Source organism: Eurypyga helias, unplaced genomic scaffold (assembly GCF_000690775.1).
Source record: "Eurypyga helias isolate BGI_N326 unplaced genomic scaffold, ASM69077v1 scaffold14728, whole genome shotgun sequence".
NCBI classification, from domain to species: Eukaryota; Metazoa; Chordata; class Aves; order Eurypygiformes; family Eurypygidae; genus Eurypyga; species Eurypyga helias.
The window spans coordinates 41,297-52,271 of record NW_010269101.1 but is presented as its reverse complement, the minus strand read 5'-3'; the positions used below and the strand labels follow the sequence as shown (position 1 = coordinate 52,271).

The 10,975-nt window shown below is 43.1% G+C and overlaps 1 protein-coding gene across 1 annotated transcript; it reads left to right on the top strand.

Moving 5' to 3' along the window:
• Nucleotides 1-354: 354 nt before the first annotated feature.
• Nucleotides 355-10,669, top strand: LOC104514338 (PIN2/TERF1-interacting telomerase inhibitor 1-like; the record flags this gene model as incomplete). The annotated part of the gene is made up of 6 exons (XM_010157990.1): nucleotides 355-451; nucleotides 1,039-1,148; nucleotides 3,562-3,654; nucleotides 4,373-4,451; nucleotides 8,076-8,168; nucleotides 10,593-10,669. Coding segments are annotated over exons 1-6 (549 nt in total), but the record flags the coding sequence as incomplete, so codon positions are not given.
• Between the last annotated feature and the right edge of the window lie 306 nt (nucleotides 10,670-10,975).

Here is a 10,975-nt window from a genome sequence, read left to right as displayed (position 1 = left end):
AAAACTGGGCAAAAAATGAATCTAACATCCCTGTAATATTCTGTCCCTCTGGCCCAAATCCTAAGCGTTACATTTGAGGGAAAGATGACTTCCTGAGTATGTTGAAAGCGCCTCATTGGACTTGGCTTCTCACTGACGTTGGGTGGCCTTGGGTTAATCGGTCGGTTTGGATCCACTGTTTCCCATCGTGTTTAATGAAGTTTGTAATCTTCCTGTCTCCCATTCTTTGTCCTGTTTATTTAGGTTGTCTTCCTGCACGTGTTTAGGCGCACGCTTACAGTGACTGGTTAACTCCGCTAGCTTTTCCTCCTTGGTTTCGGTGAAGCTGCCCTGGTGATAGAGGCAGGCGCACGCATGTGGGCCTGGGGGACTGTTGTTTCTTTAGTAGCTTGCATGGGACAAAGGAACCTTTATTCTCCTTTGGATCTCTTAACACCTGCAATCATTTCCGGTAACTTTTCCATTTCCAAATAAACCATTTTGTGGCATATCCGAAAGCTGAAATCCCACCCGTTTGCGTTCTGTAATTCAGTTTCTCTGGTCACTTATGTTTGATTTTTGACTTGGGTTTCGCTATGAACACAAATATTAAAACTTCAGTGTTCAGTTTAAAAGGAAGACTGGCCAGAGGATATTGTCCAGGACTGGGAGAGCCAGCACTGAAGTCTCATCCCCTGTAGATTTAATATTGAAGCCAGATGTAAACCAAAGTTGGAATAAGTATGGAATTTGGGTCTGTACACCTAAGTGTTAATCCTTAAAGCTTCCCCTGAACTGCAGCGCATCCTTAGGGATGACAACTTCCATAGCAGCTTTACTTTGGCATTCTTCATACTAATAATTAAAATTTTCACTGGACTCTTTTTGTAGTGTATGGTTTAGTAAAATGACACCCCCAGAACGGGTTTGATCTGGCACAGGTTCTAGGGGTTTTTTGCAACAGAGCTTTTTTTCTTTTTGAATTGCTAAAATGCTAACGACACTATGGAAGTGTAAATAGAACCTGTTTGATTTTTTTTTTTTTCCTTCCTGCTCTAGCCCGTAGAAGGCAGAAGTGGTCTGTGGATCCACGAAATAGTGCCTGGAGTAAAGATGAATCTAAATTTGGCCAGAAGATGCTGGAAAAGATGGGCTGGTCCAAAGGAAAGGTATGATCTAAGAGAAAGTTGTCTAGCTGAAAGGTGGAAGGCTGATGGGGGACTCTTGATCTCAGTGTTTAAAGGAGCCACGTTATTCCTATTTGATTTATTTCCTTAAGTGCACAGAGAATTTGAGCAATGTTAGATTTCTGCAGTTTGTTACAAAGGTATTTGCTTGTGCCTGTCCTGCTTTCCAGTTTTTCTACCCTCTCTTTGACAAGGTCATGTCCCCAGGTAAGAGCTGGAGTTGGCACCTTAAATCAGGCGATGGTTAAAGGCTTTACGTTGCCTTTATGCCCTCAGTTCTTTCTCTGGCCTTTGTTACTGTTTTAAGCAACTCCAGGACCCGCTTTAATCTTTTACCTGTTTTTAAAGGTTACTTCTGGTCTGTTCCTTGAATGGTCAAAACACAACCTTATGTGAGCTGTGCTCCTTCCCAGCTCCAGCCTGTACCTGTGGGGTGAGGTGACTGGTTTCTGGCACAAAGAATCATTTCCAGGTCGGTGCAGGCAGCTGTGGACTTCTCAGCTGCCCCTTAAAAGCAGTTTAAATGTGCCTCAGCAAAGCTGAAATTTGGGCCTGCATGTTTAATGAAATGAATGCACACACAATTCCCATGATATTTATTTAATTCTTCTCCTAGATTTCCTCACCCAGCCTTTTTTTAAAAGGAATAAAATTAGGATCAGTCTCAACTCTGTGAACCCAGAAAAAATAAGCTTATTCTTGGATTTCTCAGTGTAGCCTAACGTTGCCTTAGTTATTTTATGGTTAGTACATACACATCAGGCTTCTAAGTGCCTCTCATTTCACAAACCGTGATTAAAAGGCTGCTGAAGTCGAGGAACTGCTATTGGTTCCACTGGGATTTACACCAGACTGTTAGGAGTATGGAGCTTAGTCTTTTTAATGAAATTGTATGCATAAGTGCTTTCTGTGTGTGAGATTAAAATAGATATGTAAACCAGAGTAGAAAAATGCTGTTAAATGTTCTGGCTGTATTTTAGGCAGCCGACTTCCCTGACCATAGCTAACACGTTTGCCATTATGAACGCTACTTGTGTCAGGGTGTGAAAGGAAGGCCTTGTGTTGTTTTGTCTGTCACCTGCCCTCCCACTCCTTCTTCACAATGTTTCCTATCTGAGCTACCAGATCTTCCTTTACAACGGTTGTAGCCATACGAGGATTTGTCTCTCTGTTCCACTACAGTCTCAGATAAATGGAACCTTAGCTTGATCAAATTAATGGGCAAAAGCCCATCTGTGCAGTGAAATTAAGCTTCTTACACTAGTCCTGTTATTAGATGTCTTGGAATTGGGTCATGGCAGGATATATAGCCAAGTGTCCTGCTTGCTTCCATACTTGGTTAGCAGGAGTTTCAAGATGAATTTTCCACCACACTGACCAAATAAACTCTTCTGGATTTGTAATAGCAACAGACTTTCAAATATGCCTCATTGCTTCAAATACTAGATATGCCCAGGATCTATCCACAGGGCTTTACTCCACTTCTCCACCACATACATGGTTATTACAGCCATACAGTGAGCTGACTGTTTGTTACTGGTGACAGTTAAAAGAAAAAAACAGGTGGGTACCAGGAATAAAGTTTTAAACCAAATGTTTTTTGTTTGGTTGTTTGTTGTTTTTTTTTTTTTTTAATTCCCAATTGTGCAATTAAGAAAGATAATATTTGGCCTAAAGATTGCTTCCCAGATTTGAATATTTGTTTTCTAGGATAGACAAACCTCACGTTTATCATAGAATCACAGAATGGTTTGGGTTGGAAGGGACCTTAAAGACCATCTAGTTCCAACCCCCCTGCCATGGGCAGGGACACCTTCCACTAGACCAGGTTGCTCCAAGCCTCATCCAGCCTGGCCTTGAACAATAACTCTACTATCTTCATCAGCTTATTAGTGTGAGTGAGATGGAAGAGGTTCTGCATGTCCTGCTGGCTCCAGTCTGACCCTTCCCCTCCTGTATCCTCCCCCCATAACTTCATTGTGTATCTACATTCCACGTATCATCTGTCTTGCAGCCGTTATGCAGCTGCCTTCCCAATGACGGAGGTATTTGTGGTGTTAGGCATGTTCTTTTTATGTACTGTCTTGTTTTAAAGTTGTAAACACTTTGGACTTGCCTAGGAATGTCAGGTGGCTCCCTGATTAATCACCCAACTACTTAATGTTGTTGCTATTTTAGTGTTTATAATACTTTGCTGGAGGGTTAAGTAGTAAATTAAAAAAACTTAATATCTCATCTGTGCTAACGGCTGTGAATGAATTCAGTTACAGGCAAGCAAATAAATAGTAAGTTGTGATTTCTTGTTGTATTTCACTGTAAACTTACAGTACAAAAGCTCTAATTGCTTATTCACTGCTGTAAAATCTTTACATTTTTACTCTTAAATTCTCCTTAGGGTCTCGGGGCACAGGAACAAGGAAATACGGAACATATCAAGGTTCAGGTGAAAAACAACACGCTGGGGTTAGGAGCAACCATCAATTACGAGGTGAGCACTAGATTCAGGAAAGGAGATGGCTCCCATTTCAGCTGAAGCACGATCTTTGTAATGGGACGTTGGGGAAAGCTGTTGGTCACATCTGGCAGCAGCGTGTATGTGTGCGAATGTCTCTACAGAAGCTCTTGACCTGGAGTTTAGTTTTGCTTTGTTGGGTATTTTAGGAGTAACCTGCTTGGAAAGGTTACAGTGAATTCTGAGAGCAGACTATTCAGAGATTTTATTTTGTTTCCAAGCGAATCACTGAAATACTTGCTTTCTCCCTGTGTCTTCTGCCCTGCCCTTCATGCCTTCTGTTACTCTTCCTGATACGGTCACCTTTCTGACTGGAGTTCAGGTACATAGCCAGAGCAGAACATGGTCCTAAAGGTGATTGTCTCATAATCAACATCTTAAATAACTTTGTTGCTGGAAAAATTACACTAGTATTTCCTGCCTACCTTTGAAAACATCTTGTGCAGACACTTGACACGCAGAGCAAACAGCAGCTCAGCTCTTGCAAACACAACCCTTATCATTTCTGGGCTTGGGAGTGAGAGTAGCAAGCCACTGTTAGTCACCTATGGAGCTTCTCAGGGTCCCTCCCACCAAGGATTGAGTACATACAGTTAAGTTACTTCTTAGAGTGCAGAGTCTTAATATCTAAGTTTTAGCAAAACTTTTAGTTCTGAAGACTTTTGCTTTGTATTCATGTGGGTGATATTTACAGGACAACTGGATTGCTCATCAGGATGACTTCAACCAGCTTCTGGCTGAACTGAATGATTGCCATGGACAGGGTGAAACAGGTAGGTTCATGCTTTGCTCAATCAGATGCTGGAAGCTTAGCAGAGTTTCCATTCTTTGTCTAAAAAGGCTAGCTGAGGCCCAATCCTTCGTGCTGCTAATAGTCTCCTCGCTGAGGTTGACAAATCCCCCTTCTCCCCCAAATTCAGTGGGAGCCAAAGGACATGTTGCCATCCGTGCCCATGCTCCAGTTTGTCCGTAAGATCTCAGCGGATCCGTTTTGCTCTCAGTCAGGCCTCTATTAAAGACGTTTTGTTGGGAAAAGCCAACATAAAATTTTGAACTCATTTGTTTTATCCAGGATCACGACGTGGGGGCCGTTTTGCTGGGAGGTACTGCAGTGGCACTTACCTTGATGAAGCAACCAGAGCCAGTGTGAAGGCTCACAACACAGTCACTCACCGCTGCAATGCGTTTGCCCTCCTTTTACTGCCACGCCTGGCTTCCATGCTCTGGTGGATTCTTAAATACCTACTTTTCCTGTCCTCAGAGAACTGCTGCTTAGCTTTTGACTCAGTTATCCACCTCTTTTAAGTGTAGCATAATGTGATTTTTTTTTTTTTTTTTGGTAGCCCTGATGTAGAGCACACAGGTGGGGAAACTACGCAACTTTCCCATAAGGGCTATTTAATATAAAGTCTTTTAATTTTGAGAAGCTTTGTGCGGTTTGACCTTGGTTGCTGAAAATGGAGTTATGCAAAACTGGTGGGTGTGAGCTTACAGGAAGAACTGTACGCGTCAAACAGTTTCTCATCTCTCATTTAGTTAGACTCAGGTTTAAACTCTCGTCATAAATGTAAACGATTCTCTGGGGAGTGTTATAAAATGAAGAGCTTCTGTCTGGATGCAACAGCCTGTCCACGTGCTGCTAGTGGGAGAGTTGCCACCTTGGTGATCTTAGGAACTGTTCGTTCATTCATCCTTAGCCTTTGAGAACAGAAGGTTTTCTAGGAGAGGAAAGGTAGGAAGAGGAGAAAAACCAGTTAGCAAGAAGAATCAAACTTGGTTTCTAGTCCTAGAGAGCTAGGATTAAAATTCTGAACCTGATGCAGTTATTCAGTTCCTGTGTAAGTTATCCGTGTGCATTGGAGCCCGAATCATGTTTTGAGGCCACGCAGTGCTTGGTGCTGTAGTTAAAAGTCCTCCAGAGGTAGAATGGCGTGTCGTAGGGAAATTCCAAAAGTTCCTTTCTACCTTTATAACTAGATCCTACCCAAGTTCCAACTTGAGCCCTGGGAAGATCGGTTAGGTGTAACTGGTGGGAAAACTGCAAGCTGATGAGCAGAGAGCTGAAATGACTTGCCCAAGGACACAGTGAGTCAGCACAGAGGCAGGTTCATTGAGCAAGGCTCTCTTATTCCTGAATCTGCGCAGTATTCCCTGGGTCACCTATCTGTACCTGTGCAAAGTGGCCCCTGCAAACCGTATTTCTCCCTGGTTTACTCAGTTATTTCACCTTGGATCTTTCTAGGAGTTGGGACAAGAGTTTTCAGTGACTGGTGTGCGTTGAAAATTCCCGGTCAGGACCACGTTTGGTGATTTGCTCTGAAACTTTGTTTTTTTGGCGATTGTTTAAGCTGGCAAAACTCATGCAGATAACTCTGCCTGCAGCTGTGCTACAGGATCAAGTGTTACATTGTTGGCCATCATCCCGTTTCAAATTGCATTAAAAGTCAGCTGAAAAACTTCATTGTTCTTAAAGAACTGGTGAAGTTGCCAGAGTTGGATTGCAATTAGACATCGGGAAGGAAGGGCCCCGTGGTGGTTAGTATGCCAACGTTCAAATACTCTCGATGTACGTGGTTTTAACTTTTTTTTTTTTCTCTAGCTAAGCACCTAGTAAGGAGTTTTAATTCCTGTCTATTTTGCTGGGGTACTCAGTGGTGATTATGGTGTCCCTTTCCTGTTTCTAAAACAGGGCAACAGCATGCTGACCATGTCTGTAACGGGCTTTGGGATACTCATCTGTGTCAGATTTACTATAGAAATGACACATGGCTTTATTGCTATGACTAAATTGCATTAGAAAGCACATTAATATCCCTGCAGTGCTTGCTCAGTTTGCCAGAGGATTTACCAGTCACTAGAACACACGGGGATGTGCCTACCCGTCCCCTGCAAGTGCCAGCATGTTTCCGTAGTGAAATTCCTCCTCGAAGGCACAAGGCGGTGCTGCTGCCCCTTTTGCTGTGAGAGTAAAGGGGAGGAGGAAGCCCCGAGGAAACCCTTTGCTGTGTAACGTTCTCTCTTGTACAAGTGGATCAGAGAGCAGATCAGTGGTCAGGATGTTTTAGTTGCGGTACTTTCCCCGTACACCCTTCTGATTGAGGATTGTCAGGTTGACTGCAAGCTCTGTCTAAGACTGGGTTTTCTACTCCTTCCTCTTCTCGTTAAGTCTTGGTGTGTAAATGGAAAAGATCTCAGACTGCTATCTGGTAGTCAGCTGTCCCGCTGCAGGCTGCGGATTTCATTTTTTAGGTCAGTAACTCTTCAGGTGCCACTACCACACAGTGAAGTGCTGTCATTCCAATATCAGAAAAACTTGGACCGCAGACCTTTCAGGGCTGGGATGGCATGAAAAAGGTGATTCAACTTGGCCCTCAGGGTAGGGGTTGATTTCCCTACCCATCCCAGTTGCCACTGGGGGTTGAAAACATTTCACCAGAGTAGCTTTTTGTGGAGTTACAGGGCAGAGAATCCTGCGGTGCCTATTTCTTTTCAGGACAGGACTAATAAAGTAGTTATTAACTGGGCAGCAGGTTACCACCTTCTGAGAATTTCCCATAAATTAACAGGCTCTGTGGATTCAAAGGGTATGCCTGTACCAGTAAAATAACCTGCCACAGCCCAGGAACTTGATATCTCTGCTGTTAAACAGTTGGACTAATCCTTCACGTGCCTTTGACCTGCGCAAGCTAACATCTTCCCTAACAGCTCCCGAGTGAATGTGGGACAGCCAACCCCAGAGACCATTCCCAGTGGACAGTTTAGATGCAGCCTCTCGTCTGGAAGCTAGGAAAATTAAATAGTACAGATGTGGCAATTTGTAGCTGGCCTCAGGGACAGAAAAGCTCTGCCACCGTTCAGTGTCCTTACACAGATGTATCAGACTGTGTCCAGATAGAGGCACTTGGTGTAGTGTTAGAAGTGAAAAGCCTGTCTGTGTGATGTTTTTCTAGTCTCTTTTCTTTCTACCCAGTCAGGTTCAGTATCTTGCTTTGTACTATTTCTTACATCTTTCTCACACTGGGGCACTGGAGATACTTTGTAACAAACAGCACAATTAACCCTGACCTATTATTCTTTTCTTACCGTAGAAATAGTGTTAAGTTAGACTTTGCCTTTGACCTGGAGTACCTGTATCTGCCTTTTCAAATTACATTAGATTGAAAATGGGAAGCGGATGTGGCAAAACAAAGGTCAAGCAGTAACATGTCAGGGACAAAATTTACCAGGCTCCCTTCAGTAGTATATTGCAATACGTTGTTGAGACTTGGTTTTGAGAAAGTTAAATGCACTGCTGTTTGAATTTGGTGGTTAGAGTGCCTCTAATATGGTTGGAAACTGTTTTGGTCTGGGGTTTTTGTTTTTGGTTTTGTTTTGGGTTTTGTTGTTTTTTTTTTTAGAGTCCTCAGCAAATAATCCAAAGAAGACGTTCAGTCTCGAAGAAAAATCCAAATCTTCCAAGAAACGTGTCCATTATATGAAGTTTGCAAAAGGTAAGAGGAGTTTTGCTGTTTCATAAGCTCTAGCCAAGATTAAAAAAACACCACCACCACCGTGTCAAGGTGATCTGTTGCCTTCTGGGATCTAAATTTGGCAAGCAAAATCTTGGTTTAGAAATACCCCCTGCAGCAGCTTACTTAAAGCTATAATATGCTGTTCCTCTTTATTTTGGATGATTTTGGGTAGCTTTAGGCTGTTATTATTGAATAAAACAATTTCTGCCTGAAGGAACCAGCAGTTGAATAAAGCAACAGTGAATATTCTGAGTGATGTCTACGTGGGCAGAGGATGGGAGGGGGAGGCAAAGGTGGTAACAGTTACTTGGGCATCTGCACCACACTATCCTCTGCAATCTCCAATAACCCCTGCTAAGAGATCAGGTGGATAAGATCAGTGATTAGATTAAACCTGAAGGCAGGAAGAGGAAAGCCCTCTTACATCTATCAGATGCTTTATTGGCTAAATTAGGACAGTGGTTGGTGGCCACAAAAACTGTATCAAGAGCTCACGGAGTTTAGTGATTTCTTTGAGAGTGATGACGTTATTTCAGCTGTCCCTGGTTTTGGCTCCTGATCGTTTTTTGATCCCTTGCTCTGTGTCTCTGTTGGTTGCATTCCCCTTTCACACACTCACGTGCACACGCGTGGTGTGAGTGTGCAATTGTGTTTCAGTGTATGGATGGGATCGGTTTCCACGAGTGGCTGATTTATTGTCTTTCACGCTCTGGGTAATATTTTCTGATAACAAGTGCCTCTGCTAATACAGAAGTAATTGACACGGCTGAACAGGGACCAAGTTCTGATACTGGGGTTCAGGTTTTTTGATTAAGTAATTCAGCTGAGGAGTCAAACGTGTTAACGTGACCCTGCCGCTTCTTGACATTAAACAATTAAATTGGTTCAGGGCTTGCCAGTACAGAGGCCATGGCCTGTTTGAGGTAGTCACAAAGAGGATTTATTTTGATTTGGATTTAACCTTTTACTAAATATAGAGGAAAAAACAAGTGTCTTTTGAGCATGTAGAATATGGAACAAGCTTTCATATTAACAATATCCTTTATTTGTTTGGCTGGAGTGTTTCTGTAAGGTAGGCCCCTGTTTGATTGTACCCTCTGTGGTCTCAAACAGGGAAACTGTCCTTTTTCAGGGAAAGAAGAAAAGTTATTTGAGAAAGTCTAATCTGGTAGTGACCCTTGTTGTTCAAGTCCGATCCTGCTTCCTTTTAGACTAAACAAGACGAGCGCACACAAAAGCGGGAGAGGGGAGCAGCGACCATAGAAAATGCAGCTTCCATTTCTGGTGCTGTTTTGTAGCCTGGCTGCTGGAGGAACATAGGCACCACACATCGGCCGCACTTGGATCTGGGAAATACACACCAATGTGTGGTTAAGACAGTGATTTCAATTGCTTTCCTAGTAGCTCTTCCACTGTGATGCTGCAAACGATTTGAGCTGAGTTGTTTTTCTGTTAGAGAATGCAATAAGAGGGGAGGGATATGCTTGGTGGTGAGGAAAGGCAGGGAAAGAAAGTGTAGGGTGAGAGAAGGAGCAGCAGGAAGGTAAGTCTCATGTTCCAAGCCTTGGCCAAGTTAAAGCTGGAAACAACCACCAGTCTCCTCCAGCTTGCTTGGGAAACTACATCAAGAGGCTGTGCAGTAAGACCCCAGAAAGTTGGGATAACGTGGATTTCTGCCCTGTGGAATTTGCTAAACCTTTCCTGGTATCAGAATGTCACATCACGTCCTTTTTCTTCCCGCTGCCTGCTCCATGTCTGATACTCAGCCGGCCACACGATAGTCAGGTGGGAATAATGGTCCTACTGGAACTTGGAGAAATCTTTGCTTCACCCTTAAAATTGTTGTAAGTTGGAATAATCTAGTGTGTTGCAAAAATGGAGGTTTTGCTTTTCAGAAGCAATTTCATGAAGCCCCCACTGAGTCAAGATATTTTTTTCCCACTGCATAGAGGAGCTGTAACTCCCTAACTCTGTCAGAGATGGGAAAATCTTGTGAGAATCCCAAGATGTGCAGCTTCTCCTTGTACTTTTCTTGTGTGTGGGAGGTTAAAACTCTTCTTTCCCTTTAGTGCAGGCTGCTTCCCTCATCTTGCTATGACAATTGCAGTGTCAGCTGGGGGAAAACAGGCTGTTACATGTTTCCCTGTGGGCATCTCCCAGCAGGCTGTGTTTGTCTCCTCACCAGCCTCTACGCACACACGTTTCCTCCTGTCTGAGAGCCACGGTCAGCCTTTATTTAGTGTCTTTAACATTCTCCTCCCGATTATTTTTTACCTCCTGATTATTTTTCACCTCCAAAACCAAATTCTCCACCTCCATGGGTCACAGTTTGTGTTATAAACGTACCTGTCATCACCAGATGTGAAAGTTGTGGGTTTTTTTCCCCCCCTTTACCCCTCTCAGGTAAGGATCTCTCTTCGCGCAGTGAAGATGACCTGTCCTGCATATTTGGGAAGCGACACAAGAGCGTGAAGACACAGGTAAACAAGAGGCTTCACCTTTTTCTTGTTTCCTTGCGTATTTTCCCTTATAACCAAACCACAGTTAAATGTTTTTCTACTAATGAGGTTACCACGTGCTTATCAGACCTAGGGGGTCTTCTGCCTGTGAAATTACTGTTCCTTCTGTGTGAAGGCTGCAGGTGGAGGGCTGTGCTGTGAGCCACTGAGAGTGAATTTAATACATGTTTTTATGAATTACTGTGATGTAACTTCTTTGGAGTTAATTACACATCCTCGTTATTTTAACTTGACGCTTGTTAGGCAATATACATTGCAAAATAGATA